Here is a 24098-nt window from a genome sequence, read left to right as displayed (position 1 = left end):
CAGACAAAAAGAGAGAAGAAGTTACTATGGTTATTTTCCAAAGAACCATTTGTACATTATGAAATTCATCGATGTTGCTCATGTTGTACAGAGAATTGACACTCTGGCCAAAGCTGGTTCTAAGTGCCCATGTGCTTTTTATTCAATGAATGAGGAGCATTTACTTCGTTAAAATATGAGGCCAGCCCTGTTATATTCTCAATCTTTAGTGACAACTTTCATACTTTTTTTTTTGCGGTACGCGGGCCTCTCACTGTTGTGGCCTCTCCCGCCGCGGAGCACAGGCTCCGGACGCGCAGGCTCAGCAGCCATGGCTCACGGGCCCAGCTGCTCCGCGGCACGTGGGATCTTCCCGGACCGGGGCACGAACCCGTGTCCCCTGCATCGGCAGGCGGACTCTCAACCACTGTGCCACCAGGGAAGCCCAACTTTCATACTTTTAAAGTGATTATTCACAAATAATTTTTATCTTATAGAGAAGAAATATCATTGAAATGAAATTTTTCTTCAAAAATTAAAATTTTGGCCACATTATTAACTTCAGTTGGTCAACATACACTTTCGTTTTAGGCCCGAGTATTCCTGTTAAATAATCACTGGCTCATAGATTCACAACACTGAAAAAAATTCAGACACACTGTATTACAAGTCTTGGTTTAGCAATACTTAGAGAAATTACAGTTTTAAATGGCTTGACCAGTTGGCTGGACTCTATAATTCTGCAAACAGTGATGCAGGAATCCTCCTAACCCTTTGGGGCATGGAGAAATAGAGATCAATAATTTCACATTTCGGATACACTGAAAGATGAATGACAAGCAATTCCTAACTCCTAGCCTCTAAATGAGGACACAGATGTGAAATTAAATTGTAAACCATAAGGCCCTGTCAATGCAAGATAGTAGCATTGTCGCTTCTCAAGCCCCACCTATTACCTTCTCCTAGACCTTCAATAAACATTTTACAGTAACGCACAGGAAGCCAATTCTACGTTCAAGAACACTTTTCAACCATTTCCGTAAATTATCTAGGACAACTCTTAGAGTTTAACCAGGATAGTGGGGAAGGCAGAAAAAGGATGATACTAGATTGAGGACAGGCTAAAGGCAATTTCTGCCTAGATAGCCAAGTGTTTTCAAGAGCTGTCTTGTATTTCTGGACGTCGGGATTTTTACTAAGCCCATGCAGTTGGTGTGTCCCAGTTTTCTGGAGCTTTATACAACTTCTCAATCTCTCTCTCTCTCTCCCGCCTAATTCCTTAGAAGACTATTATCTGACTCTTTATGTAACACAGCAAAGCACCAAGGGCAGCTTAATAAATGTGTGCTGAACAGATGCTGTTTGATAATATCTTCCAGCTAATTATTTTTTCTTCAATCTGTGACTTTATCTCCCAGTCATGAAGTGCCTCTATAGGAAGGTGTACTCTAGACAGCCTACATCGGCCTCCTACCTCCCTACCCTCTTCTGGCCTCTGAAGCCGTGTGGTTTTAGTGGAAAGAGCACAGATTGTGGAATATGAAAAACCTGTATTCTTCTTGTCGCTCTGACATTTACTAGCTATAGGATCTCAGGCAAATTACTTAACCTCTCTGAACCTTGGTTTCCTTATCTGTAAGCTGGAACTGAGTATCAATATTTCAAAGGATTGTTGTGAGATATTAGATTACATAAAGCACAAAAGAGCAGGTGCTCAATTTTACTTTCTCTGTTCCTGACTCATGCAGATTTTTAAGACCAAGTGGTGAATAACGCTGAAACATGTCTAAATACAAAACAAAATAACACCAAGAAACTATTAATCCAATCTGTTATTTAAACTGTTTTGCAAGAAAAAAGGTTACACTGTGTTTTTATTTTCACAACTAGCAAGAGAGCAGTTTTCTTTAGTGATGCCATGGGTATCTGAAAAGGTCTACATTAGACTACAGATTAGAAAAACTAGAAATGTCTTAGAAAATGCCTACACCTCAGTGTGAAACTGATCACTGAATTGTGAATAAACCAAGAAAAAGGTTATTATAGAAGCATTATAACAGATGCATGGGTACGCTGAACATGTACATGCTGGCTACGGGGCCAAAATCTACCAAAGAGACGGAAAGACCAAGAGCAACTGGAAAAAAACCTCACTGAACAGGATACTTATGATACGTATATTTTTCTGTCTGTATACTGTCCTTCGGTAAAAAGTTTTAGAAAGGAAATATCTGGAAGGTCAACAGGAAGAAGTTCCTCCCTTCCTTTAGAGCGGGGGAGACACCAGTGACACTCTAGGGTGAGTGACTGCAAAGTCATTTCCACCTCTCGGACTCAATGAGATATACGTGGGAACTTAACAAACTCCTCCTGCAGCTGCAGACTTTGTAGCTCACGGGGAAGTCAGGAGGTCCCTGCTGAAGGGACCTCTTCCAGGAGGTACCTTGTGTCCATGTCCATCACGTGTTACTAACAACATAATATGTGTCACAGGATATAGTACTGGGAGACAGTAGAGAGTAGTCTACCCTTTACTAGTTGTGTGACCTTGGCCAAAACACTGAACTATTTTGGGTCTTAGTGGAGCACCTGTCCCATCTACCACTTAGGACTGCTACAAAAGAAAACCTACAAAGTTTACACAAATACTGGTTACCATTACTGTCAGCCAATCCCATTAAACATGCTTCAATAAGAATAACTCAGAGACCAGGAATGTATATTAATACTTTTTACAACCCCCCAAAGAGGATTTTCTAGATAATGAAAGTTTACCCTTCAAGTACCAAACATTTAAAAATTTAAGTATTTTTGATGGAAGTTTTTAAAAAATTATATCATCCTCTGAACACAATTTATTCTTTCTTAATGACTCAGAGTCATTACCATGTACACTATTATTGAAGTTTGGCTATTATTTTTATTATACTGAACTGAAATATATTGATAGTTTTGGGGGCTACTCAATTAAGTAAATCTACTGCCTAAATACAAAGAAGTCACGGTGGCAGTCTGCATTTTATTAAAAATCTGTCTGCATTTTATTAAAAATCTTTCTTCTTATTGGCCTCCAAATAGCAGCTGTGTTTAGGAGTCCCACTTTTACCTTTAGCTGAGTACTTTTGCTCACTAGCTGAGAAGCCAAATCTCAAGTGCTAGACTGGTACTTCAAGTGAAAGTAAACAAGCTCTGAATGAAGGCTTGGGGAAGAGTTTTGTGAGTAAACCACATGGATCTTCTAACAACAACTTCAACTGCTCAGAGCCCTTTATTTCTGTTTTTGGTTCTTGGATGTGTTCCTGATATTTCTGAGATAGGTGGCTACAAATAAGTGAGATATTACTGCCTTTTCAATGCATCAAATACACTCTACGTATATTTTAGCAATACAAGAAAAGAGAAAAAAGGTTGACAAAGATCTATGAGAAGGATTAAGAAATGTCATGGCACCTTATTGTAGAAAAGACTAAAGAGAGAAATAAATGGTTCTCCCCAATTCAAGAAGTGCACTCATGTGAAAATGTCTGGACACTGCTTCATGGCTGTGAAGCCATGGCTGTGCTCTGGAAGCAGGCTTTGGTGTCTGAAGTTAACAACATGTCTTGAGATTCATGAAATCAAGGTGTGTGTCCAATAAAAGTACAGAGAGCTCTGAAGAAAAACTGAGGAAGCACTTTCTTCTAAAGCGATGCTCACAGAGAGTAAAAAACTGAATAATGATTAATCCTTGGATGATACCTAACTTCCTTTATGGTTATGAAACTTGGATTTGCTGCTGTCCCACATGTTTCAATAATTTAACAGTGACTGAATATTTTAGTCACCCCCAAACTAATGTAAGGTCTTCCAAAGGGCCATGCAATCAGCTCTGAAGCAATAATTGTGACAATACGGCTAGTCCCCAAGGACAAAACAGTCAACCAACCACCAGTAGGTATTATCTATTTCACAGCATCATGGCAAGGGGAAGTGGTGTCTTCCCAACTAAGGCATACTGAAGAAACATTGTTAGTACCACTGAACTCTAACCTGGAACAATGCAGTACAGCATTTGGAGGCTGAAAAACAGCATCACAGAGGCGGACACAGACTACACCAACCTTAAAACGCATTTATAGCAGTGGTTTGGGGAAGCTCAGGAGATGAAAAGATTAAAACTGAAAATGGCAACTTTGCTTGAGAGAAAGAGAAATCAACAAAGGGTTGTTTTGTGTGTATTTTCCCGGTAAAAAGGATCAGGGACAATGTACTGGTGAACCACAGGTCACCAGAGCAAGCAGTAGGGTGCTCTTTATCAGTTACATCCTTGGCCACCTCAAAGCTATCAATCTGGAGTGACTATATCATTTCCTGAAATCCTAAGCTATAGTGGTTTGTAAAATTCTTTGGCAATGATCAGGGGTTTTGTATATTTACCCTATAATTTGTATCTTTTACTGACTTAATTTGTCTTGTGTTTGTCTTAGCTTTCCAAGTAGATGTAAGCTACTTGAGTGTAGGTAGGGGCCACATTTCATGTTTTTCTGTTTCCTCTTAGCAAAAAAGAGGGGGAGGGAAAGGGAGCATCAATGATGCTTCCTGAGTTTGCTTCTTGGATTTTCTTCCTAGGTAGCACCATTTACTGAGATAGGAACACAGGCAACGAAGCTGGCAGCTGGTGATTGTTGGGGTATATGTATCTGAAGAGTTCTGTACACACTGACTTGAAATTTTTATAAGATGCTGAATCTGAGATATCTGGTAGGCAACTGGACACACAGGTATGAGCCCACTAGTAGCTTCACTTGAATATGAGAACCTCCACATTAATACTAACCTTTGTCCAAGTGTCATTAAATGGGCCCTGTTATAATAGCTAACTTTATAACTATAGTAATAAAATTACTTTTGACTGTGCTTCGAAATTACCCAGCTTCCTACCTTATTTGATTTTCTCTGGAAGTTTTTTCAGTAAGACCTATGTTTAGATGAATTTTAATTTCGTATCATTCAACTACTTAATTTCAAAAATTAACATCAACCTTTTTAAAGTTTCATTCTATTACTCTTTTTTCATGTTTTAAGAAAATGGGTGCTAGCCAGCTTTGCCTGAGTTTTAAACAGCTGGTCTTTACTTTGGCTTCTAGTTATTCAATTCTTCCCATAGCCTTAGGCCTTTAATAGAGCCTAAATACAACATTTGTCCTGATTTACTCTCAGACAGTAAGTAGGGAAACCAAAGAGGGGTGAGCTTCTGTCCTACAGACTACTCACTCCTACAGATCACACTTAGGTCAACTCGACCTGAGAAGCACTATGTTTTATTTTTAGTTCAGTGATTATAGTTGGCATCACATCTGACTATATTAGATTTTTACAAGAACGGTAATTCATCACAGATTTTGAAATCACTTGTTTGAGTTCACGTTTCTTCCCCTCAGTAACAGGACACTCTCTAATAGTTAAAGTCAATTGTTTATCAGTCAGAAATACTTCACCACCACCACTGAAGAGCAGTAAAAGCTTAGGGACTGGTAAATGGGAGGAAGGGCTACAGAAGAAGGAAACTACCTGGATTAGTTCTGTTTCTCTCCTTGGTGAAAAGTGGCCTATATGACCTTGACCGATTTGTCTTTCTATCCCCAATTCAATGCCTAATTCTTAAGGGTGTGGTAAAAGGATAAGATAATATTCATAAAAAACTTTGAAAGGCACAGTTTAAGAATGATGTGTTGTTTCACAACCCTATCTTTAATGATTTACTCAATGATGTTTTTCTAGATCAGAGGTTAGACATAGCTGAACTCGCCTACTTTGTCAATACCGCCGCAATACTTAAATCTCCAAAGGAAAACATTCCTGTGGTTAATATAAATGGTGGATGGTCAATGCCTATGTTCTCTTAGGGTAAAAGATCAAATAGAAAAGAGATGTGATAGAGAGCTGAAATGACAATTTTTTAAGAGTCTAGAATGTGGGACGGATGGATTCAGGTAGTCTCTCACTGCTCTGTAACTACCAATCATCAATGTAACATCATTGATGACCAAAATAGATTCTTTTTGACTGAAAAAGATCAACAGAGAGAGTGAATGATGTTTGGATGAGAGCTAATCTTAGAAGGAGGAAAAGATAATCCCAGGAAAACAGAAGGGGAGAGAAAGCTTGAGACAATACTTTAGACAGAGTGAACCAAATAGTTAAGAGTTATAAATTAATTTAGCTTGATTCTCTTTAAATACAGGAAAACATAAAAATGCATTGTTCGCCCTGCTTAAAGGCAGTAAGAGTTGTAATTTTTGCCAGATAATAATCTGAAGTTATGTTCCCTAATTCCTTACTTCTGGTCCTTTAAGCACAGAAAATATAAGTATGTTCAAGGGCCTGGATAAGTCTGCTGACAAGTCCTCACTCTTCACTGGGAAATGCATCTACCCTTGGCTATTTCACATCTCTGTATCTTTCATACCTGGATACAGGAATGCTCTAAGGGCTATGACAAAACTGTGAGTGTGTGTGTAGTGGAGAAGACGAGCATGGGGTATGGAGGTTTTTCTTCACTGTCTAAAAGGCCATGTATAGTTGTATGTGTAAAGTACTGAACAATCAAGTTTTCTTTCCCTAGAACTGAACTAGGAGAAACAGTAAGAGGGTAGGCAGATGTGACATAGGAAAGTGAGAAATAAAGTTCTTAAGATCACAGAATAGAAAGTGGCCTCTTAAAATCAGACAGCTTAATACCTGATTTCCAGGTGGTTGAAATGCTAATTATCTAAATTTGGATTTAGATAGAATTTAGATGGATTTAGACAGAAAAAGATTTCAAAGTTGGGGTTAAGGAGAGATCAGAATTGTGGGTGATGGTGAGATGGGGGTGGGTTCCAAACCCAAGATGTACCTGTAACTCTTTACCCTGTACGAGTCCTCAGTGAGCCACTCTTGCTGATGGCAACATGGCATCTTGCTTAGGTGTGGAGTGGAAGAATAGTTGAGAACTACTTCTTTAAAACAAAAGACATGGGCTTCCCTGGTGGCGCAGTGGTTGAGAGTCCGCCTGCCGATGCAGGGGACACGGGTTCGTGCCCCGGTCCGGGAGGATCCCACATGCCGCGGAGCGGCTGGGCCCGTGAGCCATGGCCGCTGAGCCTGCGTGTCCAGAGCCTGTGATCCGCAACGGGAGAGGCCACAACAGTGAGAGGCCCGCGTACCGCAAAAAAAAAAAAAAACAAAAGACATGCAATCCCTTTGTGATAGCTTTCTAAGTTTACTGTGTTCTTAACTAAGTTCAGTAAAAACAGGGCAGAACAAAGGTTCAAAAAATTATGAATTAATACTGTAAACTGGGGGAAAGGAAAAGTGCTTCAGAGGGTGCTTACTGGACATGAAGCCATAATTTGCTAGCTTTTCTGTACCTCATGGTTTAATAAAAGGCTATTATTTAGAGTAGATCTAAATATGATAGAAGCAGTTTAAGGCTTGTATATTGTATCTTCTGTTCCTCGCAAGTTTAGCTAGATTGTCAAATTTATTAAATTACAATAAAAAATATAATTATCAAGGAGATCCTTAAGTTCACTCTTTAACGCATTTTCACCCTATAGCAAAGGTACCTGGGAAGCCGAAATATAATCAGAAAGTTACTTGGTGAGTCAGAAGTCAGAGCAAGGGGTCATTAAACACAACAGTCCAATGTTTCCATCTCCTCTCTAGGAATGTAATAGGCTCACAAAACAGACACTTCTGTCAAACTATTTACTTCTTAAAAAATTTTTTTCCCTCTATAAAACTGATTTTTGCTTCTATCATCCCAGGTAAGACTATGCATGCACGACCATATTACATTACATTTGGTGTTAATTAATGTAAACAAAAGGAGGGAGGGTTCAGAGGCAGTGAAAGGGGATTTTGGACTGGACGGTGTAAAGTTTAAAGATGACAGTTCCTGGTAGTGGGGGAAGAAATATCCCTAAATGATATAACTAAATACTGATTTGATGAGAACACAAATCTAAATTATTTATCTAATGAGTATTATAACTAAGAATTCTTAGAAAACACTTTGCAATAGACTTTAGAAAATACTACAGTAATTTCAGACAAAGAGGACAGACCTCTGCTCATGGTTGATTTGAAACTGCAAAAGTGTCTGTCCCTAGACCTAGACTCACTGAATTACTGAAACCAGATTAAAGAGCCATCTGATCTTAAAGGCACAGCTGATATTCTAGGTCAGGATACATGAGAGCTCATGACAAGTCAGTGAGTCTAGTCTATTTCCTTTTTTGTTTTTGTATCTGTCAAGTAGGGGTTTAAAATCTATGTTGTTCTTTGGGGGAAATTGCTCTTCAATTCCCTTTAAATGACCAGGCCGATGATAGACTAAAAAAATACCACTGTTTAGGCAGGATATAGAGGCGCTCATTTCCCCAAGTGAGAGAAAATGTACCACATCATGATGCTCTCTTCAAGGGGGTAAAGGGAAAGAAACATTTGTCAAGGCCCAGCAGTGGCCAAGGACTGTGCACAGTTTCCCTGGAGTGCAATTGACAGGAGTCAGTCCACACAAGATTTCCACTACAAGAGGAATATATCTCTTTTGTAGTAATAATAATGACGATAATAATGATAACCTCAAAAACCCACACTACCACTTTGCAGGGCACTGTGTATGCAGATGGAGACTTAAAGGAGGCATGGGGAGCTGACACAAACAGAAACCAAAAGAACATTTAAGAGTTCACATGACAGATCTCTGCAACACAAATGTTTTTCCCTCTCAAGAAATAAAGTGGTATGCCTTTTGACATATATTCCTAGTTTCTTTTTGGGTGAAAGGAAGAGGGGAAACTAGCAGATTACATAAATATCCAAATAAGCAGTTATCTAATAGTGTCCTGAGTCTTCTGTGATTTTTATGGGATCTTCTATATCTTTTCTCATGTTCTCTTGAGGTTCTAAATCTCCACTCTTGAAACCATACAAATCTGTGCCATAATCCTTAAGAGAGGCAAATTCTACTTTTGTTGTCATATAATAAATCACTTAAAATTGACACAATGACGGCACTCCTAAGTACTGTATTAACTAATTATTTAAAGGACCTAGACCACTTTGTAAAATGTAAAAGGACTTAAAATTTAAAATGATTCCTAAGGTAATTTATACAAGATTTAATGTTATTTCTCACGTGTTCACCTCATGAATGTTAGAGGAGGTATATATACTTTAGAATTTAAAGTACAGTAAGAAAACTATTTTTATGTCTACCATTCTCTCTGGGGTGCTCTTGGAATTAATGGTCCTTTTATAACCATCCCTTATCCCACCTCTCTCTGGAAACACTCAAGGCTACTGTTGGAGATGTACTGGAGTGAGGGGAACTAAGCAGAATCATCTGTATATTTGAGGTTTATTTAGGAATATTGGAAGACAAAATATAAGCAAATGTATATGCATATGTACACACACAGGCACAAATACTCAACTTAGGTACTTACTCTACCTCAATCCTTATCCTTAGTTTCACCACTTCTCTTGCTTCCAATATACTATCCAGTTCACCTATACTGATTCGACTTCCCTTGGAGAATACTATATTCTAAGCTCCCTGTCACTATTTCTCCTCCTCATTTTACAGTTTGCTGCACATTACCCAGAACTGCCATCTTCCTAAAGCCCAAATATGATCTCGTCACTTTTTCTGCATAAAATTTCAGTCAATTTCCCACTGCTCACAGTCCATCCTCTTTTAGCACCTTCTCCCTGTGGGCCGTGTTCTTTCTTTCTCACTATACTCTCATGGTTTGTGTCTATCTTTTATAAATAGAGCTTATGCTGCACGGTAACAGCTGACGTGGCTACCCCCTCCACTGGATTGTGAACCTTCCTATAGGTCCAGGACTTTGGCCTTTTTAAAGCGGTAGCTTCACTGCCTAAAAACTGGGGCTTAGTACATCTCAGGCATAAGTAAGTGATGAATAAACTAACCAAATAAATTACTATGTAGTGAAAATAATTTTCCCAAGACACTTTTCAAGGGAACTGAAAAGGGCAGAGGTAACATTTTGACACATAATCAGAAGGGAAAAGAAAAAGCTTTCAAAGAAAATGAATTCAAATCAAGGAGGCAGGGAAAGGAAGGGAATTTTGAAGGTCAGACAGTAAGAGTGTAGGCTCCAAACTGTAAGCACACAGGAGGTTGCTGGCACCAAAAAAACAAGTATGAAAAGGTATGGTTTACATAATGGCTTTCAGAAGCCATTAGAATTTGACTGCAACCAAGAACAAGAAATACTTCTTACAAAGTAACTCAGTACACACATCACATCCTAGTTTGTATGTGTATGACAACATATAAGATTCAACAAAATATTTATCCGTATTATATGCTATGTACTCTGATTCTTTTTTCTTTTTAATTTCTTTTTAAAATGTTGGTTAGAACCCCCTGAACTGATCTTATAACTTACTAGTAAGGTATAACTGGCTGATTAAGTTTGCAGAGCTGGTCTACACAGACTCACCAATTCCTAGCATCTCACGAGAGTCTGCTACCCTCATTATTTTCTTCTTAGTCCATCTCTATCTAGCTAAAATTATACTACTAGGTTTTCCTGGGAAAAATGTCTCAAGTCATTTTAATAGACGCTGAAATGAACACCTCTAAACTGTGCTAGCTATGATCTGATTTATCTGTTTGAAATGCACAGAACTCCCATTTGGTAAGAGTGTAATTAGAATCTCATTAAACAGGCAGTAGAGTCCCCAGATTCTTTCACTGGAAAACTAAAGGTTTGATGATTAAACACATAAGCACACACACATCCCCACAATCCCACCTAGATCTTACATTGTGTTATACAAACTACCACCACATAAAAAGAAAAATCTACAGATTCGAAGCATGTAAAATTTCAACCTTGAAAATACAAAAAACTCTATACAGTGGAAAGGAAAATAAATTCTATAAATTCTTCTACTTTCCAAACAACTTTTATTCCACTTAATCTTTGAAAAGAAATAAAGAATGATTGATAATTTTGATAATATTCCTCTCAAACAGGACCAAGAAATCAGAAAAGCAGCATTCCAGGTTTCAATTATAGTTCCAACATTTCTCCATCTCTCATTTTACAGTTAAAACAAGATTGGCTGCCCAATATCCCAGTCTAATATAAACTCATCTGCCTCACTTTCCAAGTTCTAATCAATATAAACAGCTCCCTCCACAACTTTCAATGGGATTTTCTCACTCTCCTTACCTCTCATACTAAATTAACTCCTGCCAGGTGCTTTCACTCCTAGTTTTCATTTATTGAGCACTTGCAAAGAGCCTGGCATAGTGCTAAGTATTTTACATACAGAATCTCATTTAAGCCTCACAGCAAATCTATGAGGTGGGTCGCATAAACCCCTTTCACACATAAGAAAACTAAGGCTCAGAAAGGTTCAATAACTTGTCCAAGACCATGTACTAAGAAAGTAGAAGGGCTGGGATTTTAAGCCAGGCCCATCAAATTCTATCTCTTAAACTTGGGATATTCTCTACTCTTCTCTCTATGCCCTACCTATTCACCTCTTCCAGCACTGAGCCAATAATGCTGATTTCTACTTAACAATGAAGTTTTAAATGCCTCAAATGTAATTTCTTTACTGGGAATTTCATAATTAAATACAGGTTTAATTCTCTTCCTAAAAAGCAATGTAAGTTTATTCAAGAATAAAATTAGTTGATTTAATTAATAGCTAAGGTTTAATTAAAGTGAATCTAAAAGAAAAATATTAGATTAAATCCCTCATTCTAAGTTGAGTCAAGAGTGCCAAAGTGGTATAAGTATAAAGATAAGTATAATGGTTTGGAATCATGAGTATTAAGGGCAACTCATTACGTGAGGCGGGCGGGCAAGTCCCTTAAAGACCTCAAGTTCTTATTTTTCATTTTAAAAATGAAAGATTAGGATGGGACCAACAGTGTTTAATCAGTGGGTTAATAAACCCACTATGGTCACAACAATGTGAATATACTTAACACTACTAAACCATACATTTAAAAACGTTTAAGTCTGTAAATTTTACATCTTTTGACACAATTAGAAAGAGATCTGTTGAATAAACAAACTTTAAAAATGCAAACAAAACAAAAAAACCTGTTACAATTTGAAAATATATAACATGTTCAAGCCTCACTCTTATAAACTGATCCAGGCATCTGTATTGTTAAAAGATTGATTTTGATTGAGTATATCCAGAACTCTTTGTGCTCTAACATTCAAAGCAGAACTAGCCTGCACACAATCAGAACAGAAATTATGAATAACATACTTTAAAATTAATCAGAAAAAGTAACTGCTCAATCTAATTTTTGCAAAAGTACTGTCACATTCATACAATTCATAACAAAAACTTAACAAAATGGATTTGCTTTAAATAAAAGGCATAATTTTCCTTTAGAAAATGCTGCAAAGACCTAAGGTTTATAAGAACTTATTATTTAATAAAGGGTTGCTACTGTATTTCTCAATGTTTGAACAGATATAATTGGTGTTATTTGTCACACATTTAAATAGACAGTTGCATTTTTAACAGACGCAGAGTTGAAATGGGGCCTAAAAGGCATTCAGGACAACGCTCACTTTACAGACGAAAAAAACAAGTGATCTTTCTAGTATACCAAGTTGCAAGAAATTTACATTACCAAATAATCCCTTATCACTCCAAACTGCTGATCAAATAAAAGTGGGCAAGAAAAGTACAATGAACGTTTTAAAACTACCAGTCAATAAACAACAGTATTCTTACATGCCTATAAAAAGCTCCAGGCTCAGTAAGATTTCATACTTATGAATTCTGATATACTTTTGCTTACTTCCATGCTGAACTCCAACCAAATCATGACTTAAACTATTCATTATATAACTATCAATCTTTTAAAATGTTCTGAGAACATTTCTTTTCCACTAACCTCTGAAGACAAGCCTGTCTACTCCACCTGTAAACGCAGTTTGATACACTAACCACTTCCCCCTAAACAGCAAAAAGTCCAACAACTTATAAGGTGAATATGATGACTAAAATTCTGTGTTAAAATGCTTACCATTTGGAAGCAAATAATGATAAAGTGGATACTCTGAATACAAGAACAGTTACCTCTTAATGTTACTTAATAAATAAATACTTTGTTAAAAAAAGGTTTTCACTCATTTCAGCTACAAAATCTAACAACATATGACTTGGGTGTATGTTTTTACATTTGAATACAAGTGTCTGGTGAGAGGAGTTCACAGTCCTTGAGGAAAAAATAACAACTCCACAACTCAGAAAGCAGATACCATTTTCCATTTTTTCCACTCCATTTCCCTTATGCAGTTTCCCTGATTCCTAAGAGTTCCTGAATTAATTCCAAAGTATCAGCAGAATCAGAGAAGAAAATTTTGGATTAGAAGAAATAAGTCCTTTTTAAAAATCAGGTCATAACTGAAGAGCTAAGTATCAACATGAAGATAGGATCACTAAAATAAATTCACTGATGAGATGCTAGATTATAATCCTACTACAACTGACCTGGCCACCAGTTTAAAATGGATAATGACAAGAAACACGTAGCTATAGCTTTATACAAAGAAATAATAATTAGGTTTCTCGAAAAATGTTCTATAGACACATGGCATAACTGAGTAAGGGGAACAAGTAAAGCCAAGGAAACAAGCCTGTAGTACCAGCAAGATTTCCGATTTTATAAACATCAGGCCAAAAGGCACAAAGTGTTAGCTAGGCAGCCAAAGAAATGAGACAAAAAAAATTAACTAAAAGATAATCTAGACCAACTACCAACAATAACATCATTAAAAAATACAAAATTCCATTAGAAATGACTGCAAATCACTTCAACCAGCCTATATTACATGAGTATCATGAGCTTGAAAAAGGAGCTTTCTAAAACATTTTGCTTATCATTTCTGATCTTTATCACTGTAAAGTTGTTTTTATCAGTTGTCTATCAACTGTAACAACTTTATCAGTTGTTCCTTCCTAATGACTTTACAACAGAAATCACTTTGTAATACAAAACTTTTTTTATACCCCGTTTCTAAAACCCACAATATAAATGTTGAGCAACATATATGCTGTTATTTGTCTGGTAAAAGGAAATACCAGCATTCTCCCAAGAATCTGAATTACTATAATAACCTTGATTGATTGACAGTGCTTTCACACGTATGCCTCAAGAGCGAACAAAAATGAGTAAATCATTATTCTTTTTGGCAAGTAATCCCAGAATAAAGTTTTACTCTAAGGAGATTATGAAAAATTAAGTTCAGCAAGCAGGTATTACGAAAATGTCAATGTATCTTGTTTAGCTGAAAATATTTAAAGTGAATAATCCAATGAAAAAAGCTGAGGTAGGGGGAGTATCAAATTAGTAGAGAGACAGGGTTACAAGGCAGTACCGAATCCAAATACTGAAGCACAATTTTGAAGCAGCAACTTCTAGTTATCTAAGGGATTTCATCTGGAAATAATTTATCACAAAAAATTACAAACTTTGATTACCAAGTGCATTTACAGTGCACGTTGAAATCTTACCCCTTTTGTGGATTTGTAAAAAAAAGCATCATAATCTTAAGAAGTAGAAACCAAGCTTTTAAAACAGTTTTCACAACAAAATTTATTAGAAGAATAGTGGTTTTGAAAAGTCTAGCATCCAGTGAGAACTACCATACACAACATTACAGCTGGGAATGTTTCTCCAAAATGTCATGGTCAAATAATACAATGGAACCATTAAATCTTACACATGCACGAAAGAACTAGCGCGTTTGACATAGAATGCAAAAAAAAGGGGACCACATGGATTAAAATTTTAAGTACTCATCACATACATTAAGACACAGCTTATTTTTAGTCCAGTCAAAAATCAGAACTGCATTAAAAAATTAATGTAGTGCAATCAAACCAAAAAACTTAAATTGTGATCATAAGTGCTCTACTACATAAATGTTGATCATAGCAAGGAACAAAAAGTTCAAATCACACAGTACAAAAAAAATCTGTAAATAAATATAAACTACAGTACAAGAGAAATATTAAATTATACAATTCCGTCAAACTGTAAACAGTATATTGAAATGAGGTCCATAAGAGTAAAGGGGGTTCCTGTTTTGTTGCATGACACTTCTAGAAATCTGAAACTTCTAGAAATCTGAAAGATGCCATTTTCCGTATCTTCAAAGGCTATGGGTTTTATATATGGAGAATTCCTTTTAGATGTAAGATATCAAATACTAAAGCAGAGGAATAATCTATTTTGTTAACCACAGACAGTACTGCAGAAAACAAAAGGAGTTTTAAAGAATAAAGACCTCTAACAGACAAGTCTTAACATTAGAGATGCAAAGGGCTAAAACACTGGAATTAGAACTTCACATCAGAAGAAACTTGTCATTGAGGACTTCTAGGCTACAAAATATACTGACAAAATTGTCTGCTGATATGTAGTCCTAGACCTCTGCTAACTATTTTTTGACATTTACATACTCATGTTACAACACCAACTTTGGCAGAATCACTACTAATAAAATCAGAGCACTCCTGGCCCAACGGTTCCATCACAGTGGCCAGTGCACAGAATTCTCTAAAGACATTGCATAAACTAGAATGTAGAGGTCAGACACCCAAGGACCAGTGCTTGAATTTAGTAGTAGTATGGTGAAGAAGCAAGAGCCACATTGAGGAAGAACTGCATCTGTTATAGTTTACAGAAGCAGCAAGGAATGTCATTTAATTGTGCTGGCTATTAGTGGCATTTAAATATATATAGTTTAACTGTGTATGTGTATGTGTTGCATGTGCTGGCTATACATTTATGCACATTTTGTCTTTTTAAATACACTGTTAACAGGAACCCCCATATTATCTGCTCAGTAGTAATAACTGAATATATAGAATGCCACTATAAGAGTGTGAGGCACCGTGTGCTGGAGAGTTATATGCAGCTTTAAAATCTGTTTGGCTGAGTTATACCTGGATACCTGAACTGAGTTTTTAAGTTGACATTCATCAAGGATGTGCTACCAGCACGTCAAAATAAAAGCAAAACAGAAAAATACAAGTCACTGTTAGGTTTAAGAATAGCATCAAAGTACCTGAATTGAGTGAGAATAGTGTGTAAACTGTCCCTGAGGGTTTTTAAACAGTGTGTACAAGTTGGATTCCTAAGAACATTAGCTATATTTAACAGTGTGGACTGATAAAATACCAATGTTTGACAGTTTAAAGTGGAGGTTATAAAGAATTATACGCAAACACTCCGAATGTATAGTTTATACGTTTCTTCTCAAAGCAGCAACAAGCTGCTGTAAAGTATACATCCCATCAGAACAAGCAACATGTGGGAGTCAGATAAAGGTTTCTATCTTAGTCTGGTTTTCTGACAGCACAGCATATCAATATCCAATGACTATATCTTTCCTAGATCAGAATGTAACTATAATTTTGACTAGCAATATAGGATTAGACTTTTAATCAAACACTTTGCTATTACATACTAAAATTCCTTAAACTTACTAATGCTGGTATACTAACCTAGTTAATTATCCCCCCCTTCATTTTAGAAATATACCCTTCCACAACTTAAAAACATTAAGATCCATTTTCAGTCCTCTGATGTAAAAAGCATGTCAGTGAATTAATATTAAAAATTTACACAGTAAAAAGGCCTGAATTTCAGCCAAAGATTCTAAATACTGCTCATTCCCTGAAGACTTAAAGGGAGAGAGAATCCCTACCCATTTTCCTAGTGATTTATTTTTCTAAAACTGTCTGACACAATTTTTCATTTTGGGGAACTTCCCCCTCACCTCCTCTCAAATTCCAAATTCTTAGCCTGAAATGCTTAATGAAATGGGGAAAATGAGGCAATCACTTGGAATTGCTTGAAAGGTACAAAATGTTATTGTCTTTTTAAAAAATAAGACAAGAATTATTCATATAAATGTGATCTGACCCCATATTATGTAGTATGTTTTATATTTTTAAATAATCACCCTAAAACTTACAGTACCTAAGACTCTGAAGATAAATTAAGACTTTAGTGTTGTAACAGAAAAAGTGCTGAATTATCCCTTTTCTAGTACTTTAAACATTTCAGACAAGTGCTTTCCTAGTGACAGTAAAGTTTACTATATACCCTTCCACCAAGCAGGAAACAAAGTCACCTGGATGAAACAAAAGACTTTTAGGAGTGTAGCACCGGGTATTTACCAAATAACAGATGTTGTTCAACTCATTCTGAGGGGCTAAAAATATTGTAGATTGAAATTCTATTTGGCTATTGTATGTCAAAAATCCCTGCCCTACTGTGTCAGTGTCCTGTGTCCAACCCTCCCACCCCCCTCCCCCAGTCCCCTTACACACTATCCACTGAGAATCTAATCTCTAAAGAGATTATTTTAAAATTTATGTTTTCAGGACATACCTGAGAAAGGGTGCAATTATGCAGAACAAGGAACCCAAGACTGCACTAATACTGGTTACAGGTTCATAAATTCTTTCCCAAGACAAATCTAAAAAGTCTAAGAGGTATGGATCTTCAAATATGTCTTACTGCTTTAGATTTTTTTGGTATGTGTGTAGGGTCATTTCCAGTGTTGAAAAGATCATCCTGAGCCTGTTCAATGACAGTTCAAGATGGGGTAAAGAGTTTAATTCCATATTCAAACAATAAAGATTAAATATTATGATTATAATATTTGCTACATCCAATAAATTTATGATTAACTAAAAGTGCTTGCTTTTCGGCTTTTATTGATATAGCTATAAATGAACTGGAAACCTTAAAATTACCCTCCTAATAGCTGCAGAATTAACTCATATTTTATTGTCAAGCCAACATTAATTTGCCTTTATTCTCACTCTTCAAACACTCTAAAAGATTCTTCTGACTATCAAATGAAGGTGGCCCAACTTTACCATGTTATCTATCCTGCAACTCATTTTTAGTATTGTAGGGCAGAATCTTTAGCTTTTCCTGATCTACATACTTTCCCCATCCTACTTCCCAACTCCCTCCTCCAATCTCCTTCATAACACTTAGGGCACACAGCTACAGGGATAATGTCTGCTTCTTTAAAAGGCAACTGGGAGTTTATTTGGGAATAAGAGACAGAGAATATGCAAAGAATTTCCTCTATTTTCCCTTCAGTCACCATGTTCACAAATCCTACTTAAGTCTCAAGGACAGAATGTATCCAAAAAAAACCTAAGAAGACTTTGGAGGTCTGCATTCCTTGTACCACGATTATACTTTTTTCCTTTTCAGTAGAGCTTGAAAGCAATTAGATTAAAAAAAAATCCCTATATAGCTTAATAAAGTTTCCAAATGGGCTGTTTGGTTAAAGCCATTAAGTTTAATAACACTGGCTTGACCGTAGTATTAATGAAGACCTAATTATAATGGAAAGGTAACAAGGAAAACAATCTTTGATATCTTCATGAAGGTCAAAATTTAACCTGTAACTTTTAATGTCTCCTATAAAAGACTAAGTGGAACAATTCAGTCTATTGCCATATTCCATCACCAATGACAGCAACCTGAATATATACATATCAGAAAAGGATGGTTCACATGAAAACAACCTCTGGCATTTAGTTAAAGAAAGAATAATTTCAAAAGCAAAAATATGTAGCTTCAAAATTAAATCTACAGGGATAATAGCTGTTAAGAAAATGACACTGAGCTGTCATATCTGCTGTAACTACTCTAAATAATTTCAGGTTCTGACATTGGGCTGCCTCAATAATTTGTTTTATAAAAATAACTGAATCCAAGCTTCACTATTGTGGGTCAATGAAATATAAGAGACTCACAAAGGCTTAGAACCCAGCCTCGCACCATGTGCTTACTTGGGGGCAGGGGGAGAACACATAGCTCACTAGCAGCTCCAAGGCTGCTACGTACTGCCTAATGACAGAAGGTAGTTATGATATGGGCCTTTGCAGGTAGTCATTTTTAGTTTAATTTAGAGTTCTCTCCAGAAAATTGGGAACTAAACTTCTCATTGTGCCTTACTGTTTTACTATCTGATCCCATATAGCTCATCTTATATATAGCTCAGGTAAAATGTTGGGGAATGGAAATGCCAATTGGTTGAGGTAATGGTTTATATAAGATAACCAGAGTTCTAAAAGCACTTCAATATTGTAAAGTAAAAGTGTACCAAATAAAGCTAATACACACTTCACACTTGTTGAGCTTGCTCACCAGAACTGAACAGTAATTAACTTCACTTAAGGACCCCTATTATCACACAAAGCCTTACTCATATCCATGATCTGCTGCAGCAAAGGTTTATCAAGCAACATCTAAACTTCAGAATAACAACAAACTGAACATTAAAAAGTATTATACACAAATATAAATTATTTTTCCTGAAAGAGAGACCTTGTCCTTCATGGTATTTGGGGAACAGAATAAAGTGTATAGCTCATCACAAACACAGTTCAGTCACCTGTAAGCCTACTAAACAAATATAATACATTACTGTCAAGCTTGATGACTGTTTCAAAAGTGAGAAAGCTAATAAAAATACCAACTAGATATCCTTCCACGGAATTAGTGTTTTTGATTTTATAGTGCCATAGCTTATCTACTCTACATCTATGTTCTCTCATAGAAAAACGTAGGAGTTGATTTTAAACACATTATCTCCTAATATTATTTTGAGTCATATCATATGGTTGGAGTAATGTCATCATCCACCTACTGAAAAATGAAAGGAGAAAAGGCTTTTGTGACAAAGATGGCTGTGAACTATACTTTCCCATACCATAAAAATGGTCAGCTGTTATTTGGGCCATGCAAAACTCTGATTAGCAGAAATTAAGCATGCGAATAGACCAATCTCTATTACACATTTATGAGGATGTTCCCAAACTAGAATATCTACACTGAAAGTGCCAATACAGAATAGTGGCAAATCAAGAGGGAAACCAAATATCACGGGATCACTGCGGCACCAAGACTGACATGACAGCCAGCCACGTGATGAGCCACATCCAAGAAACACATGGTATAATGGAACTCTGAACACAAAATTTAACATTAAAAGTGCACCTGAATATTACAAACTAACTTTACAAAACCTACAATAAGGTAAAATATATATCTTTTGAAATATTCAGCAGCTTTCTGTATTTTTTTAATTTTTTTTTTTTTTTTTTTTGGAGAGGCTCATGAAATTTAAAAGGGACCACTATCTAATTTCAACCATGCTTCACAAAACAATAATGGCTATTTTATATTGCAGTTACCAGTGTAATGCAATTAGTGCTTTAAAATAATCTACACTCAAAAAGAAAGAGACCGACCGACCTTTGGAGGAAATATTCAAAAGCTTCTTGGAAAAGAAAATTTACCTGAATATCAAGTCATGACTGATCTCAAGTGTAATGTTTAAAAGCTTCACAGACATGAATATTACAATCTTCAGGTCTCAGGACTTTTAATCTGAGAAAGTTTAGAGTTTGGTTTGTTTTTTAAATTCACTTTCTAACCAAAACAAATAATAGAAGTACTCAAATTTTCACTATTTACAACTCTCAGCCTACAATCTGAAATGACACAATACAAGTTCTCTTATTTAAACTGCAGCATTAAAGGGTAGGCACACCATTCTTCTGCTGCTCGATTGTCATCCACTGAAACACACATAGAAAATATTTATGTTAGTAAAATGATCACTCCATGTACACTACAATGACAAAATTTACATAACTCAACTCATACATCACTTTAGAGACTACCACATAGGATTAAAACCTCTCTGAACAGTAAAACTCTACAAAAGTTGAACTTTTAGGGCCAGATTTTTAAATGGGCCTTTAATGATGCCTTTCTGAGGGGATAAAAACAAGCACAAATTAATTGCTCAAAGGACCTTTTTGCAGCAATCTTGGGCTACCGCATACCCCCAAACATCATGCAAAAAGGTACCATGGCTGCAATTAACTGTGTGTGACAAATCGAGTGTGGAACAAAGGAGGTGTTCCTTCATAAGCTTAGTCCTTTGCTTTCAGCAAAATTTCTACAACTTCCTTCAACTGCAGATGAAAACCATACATTTCCTTAAGTATTTTTTATTGCAACTTCCAGCTAGGCTAGAAAATACTGCAGAGTCATACACTGCTCTGAACCCAAACTGCTTTTTCTGTTCAGAAGACTAGAAAGCTAAGAGGAAACAGGCTCAGTCATCCACTGATTAAACTGCTACACAAAATAACCAAACCAAAAGAGGAACCCAAGCCCAGGCTATGTCAAGAATGTGTGTATTTTAATAACAGCAATGGTGTGCCTAACCTTTGAACACACAGGTTGCTGAGTGAAAACTATCCTTAACCTAATTAACTGCTCCAAAGTTTCCAGGCAAGAATTTATGCCTTGGGAATATCTGGACCTACTTCTCAAACTGTTAGTATCCATCAGAAATCATCAACCTCAATTTAACGCTCCAAGTTTTGATTTTACTTTACACAAAAACTCCACTGATTTTTTTGTTTTTGGTTAAGCATTTAGAAGGGGCTGACCACCTTTCTCAGCAGATTAGAATATAGGGTGTATGGGGGGTGGATTTTGTTTTGCACAAAGAGTAATTTTAATTTGGTCACAGTGCAAAATTAAATTTCATGGGCTTTATTCACCTGTTATTCTTGCAAAAAAGTTGTAGAAAATAAATGTTCCAAACCGTATCACTGTAATTTTAAAAGCCCATCTCAAAAAAACCTTAGGTGTTCTTTAAGGAGTGCTTATACAAAACACAATCTGAAAGGTCCTGAACTGTGTGCTAAACAACCATAAAAATCAGCTAAATATCAGAAAAAGTTAAGAAGGGGATAGTATGTAGGATGCCAAAAGAAAGAAAAAAAGAGTTCAAAGCAACAAATAAAACTAAAAAAAACCCCTGCCCCCTTGTACTAGTATCTATGAATTAGTTAAAAAAGAATTGCTAAGCAGCTTGACTTCTGATTGAATTATTGTTAGAACTGAAATGCAACCTAAATCATTTTAGGTTACCTTGGGGTTGTGTTCTTTCTCTCACCACAAACATGGATTCTTCACTTATGTGGATATTTGAGATTACTGAGGCTGTAAAATCTAGATACCACTTTTGCAATATTATAATTACTCACACACATTTCCCCCCTATTTCTCCCATCCCCCAATAAACAGATCTTAAATATTTTAAAATAGTTGCTGCAACTGACATTTAGTTGTTAGTTAGCACATGATCAAATCTGTAAAAGGATTTAAGAATACAAAGAAACTTAATTTGCTAAAATGAGGCATCCTCTATTGTTTTATGTAATGTACCCTGACTGCTCCTGAGTAAGAACGGAGCTCGTCCTCCATGAGATAAGGCTATATCCTCACTTGTTGGTGAGACCAAACTCTACCCTTAGAAAATCCCAAATGAAATAACAGCAAAGGTAGTGTTACAACGTAATTGAAGCATTTTTGAAGGTAGTGTGTGCACATTTTCCACCTCCTTCCCCCCTCTGGGTGAGCACTAAATAGATTGCTAATTTGTTAAGTAAACTTAATAGTGAGAAGGAAATCATAAAATGTTAATTGACCCAAATAATTATTTATCATTGAATAGCCAAATTTCTTAAATTCAAAAGTTCATTGTTCTTAGTTTCTTTAGTTTAACCCTTAAATTAGTTGAATCTCAGAAGAAAAAATGTGAATAATTTTATAAGATGGCTTTCCAATTTGCAATGATAAAGCTCCCAATATGACAGAGGTGGTCTCTAAAAGGGGGCTTTTTTCTTTTCTTTTAAATAAAGGCAAATATAACTTAAGAAAAAAAAAAGAAAAGCATGCAGGCTCTACAGGCAAGGAGTCCACTTCCATGTATCTGTTCTCTGTGAGGTAACTCAATTCTCTTTTGTAGAGAAACATGCAAAAGGCCAAACGATATCCCGAGCCATACTGCACACGAAAATTTTAAAATATGCAACATTCAGAATGCACCTTTCACCCCTGTACACACAAGTCAATGCAAAATCTGCAAAGAAACAAGTGTCACAGTAAATGAAGTTAGGTGCAAGCAATGACAGCTGAACAATGCAGTAGTGCTCACCCAGTTTGTACAGTAATTGGCACTCTACAGTATTCCTACTCATTTTTTGATTCATTTGCACTTTGTGCTGCCTCTCCCTGGGGATCTAATTCAATCTTTACAGAAACATCTGGCCCCTCCGACCTCATTAACTTCATCTTTTTCTTTGGAGGGTTTTTCAAAGTGCCCAGCCTCTCCTTTACTTTGTACTCCAGTGTACTGTGGGGAATCCCATAAATACTCTGAGCTTTGGAAACACTCATTTTTCCACTCATAACCACTGAGATTGCTTCCTCCAGTATCTCACTGTTGTACTGTCTGTAACGCCCTCTTTTCTTCCGAGGCTGCTTGGAGCCAGGATCTCCTTCTTGATCCGATGTGGGATATGGCTGTCCAGAGGTAGACTGCTCAGCATCTGAGCCCCAAGAATCGGGTCCAGCATCTAACATGCTTTTTCTATTTTGTTTTGGAAGAATAGCCCTTAATTTTTTACTAAGCGCGCTCTCCGTTTGTGAACCCATTACCAAAGAGCTATAGCTGTACTGATCACCAGTGCGATTTTCCCAAGAAAGATCCATTCCTCGAACTTGTGGTATCTTTAAATCTACAGGAGATGAATGGCTCACATCCTTTTTCCCATCTTGTTTTGCTTGAAGTGCCATTTTTGGAAAGGCAGAGTTTTCTGCAAGAAAAGGAAGGTCACTGATGTTGTTGAGTGCACCATTTCCCCTGAACTTCATACGGCTGAGGTTGAACTCATAATGTGGTTTTGCCCAAGAGGCTTCCCTGGATAATATTAAGTGCTGTCCATGATTCTGTAATCCAGATGGTCCAAGGCTGGCAGCTGTGGACAATTGGTTTCTGCTCAGTAGTTCTTCACTAATCTGCAGGGATCGAGCCAGTGGAACTTTGAGTGATGTGGAGTGTCCAAAACCTTCCCTGGTTCCATCCTGTAAGCTTCTTGGAGGTACCCCATCACCACTCCGAAGTCCGTCTGGGCGGTACTGGCTGGGTCTCCCAGGTCGC

The 24098-nt window shown here is 36.6% G+C and overlaps 1 protein-coding gene across 18 annotated transcripts in view; it reads right to left on the bottom strand.

Moving 5' to 3' along the window:
- Positions 1-24098, bottom strand: part of LCOR (ligand dependent nuclear receptor corepressor) — a 138594-nt gene that overhangs the window by 17249 nt on the left and 97247 nt on the right. The window contains exon 8 of one of the 18 annotated variants that reach the window (XM_022569179.3): positions 4-24098. The exons of the other annotated variants lie outside the window; for them this stretch is intronic. Coding sequence (XP_022424887.1) covers positions 23129-24098 — 970 coding nt within the window. The 3' untranslated portion in view covers positions 4-23128. Of the gene's footprint in view, positions 1-3 lie in introns of those variants that run through there. 18 annotated transcript variants of the gene reach the window in all.

The sequence above is a fragment of the Delphinapterus leucas genome, chromosome 16 (genome assembly GCF_059928025.1).
Source record: "Delphinapterus leucas isolate spDelLeu-1000000601 "Yukka" chromosome 16, BTC_Dleu_Yukka2, whole genome shotgun sequence".
NCBI lineage: Eukaryota > Metazoa > Chordata > Mammalia > Artiodactyla > Monodontidae > Delphinapterus > Delphinapterus leucas.
Note: the sequence above shows the minus strand (reverse complement) of the source record. Positions and strands in the feature narration are given on the sequence as shown.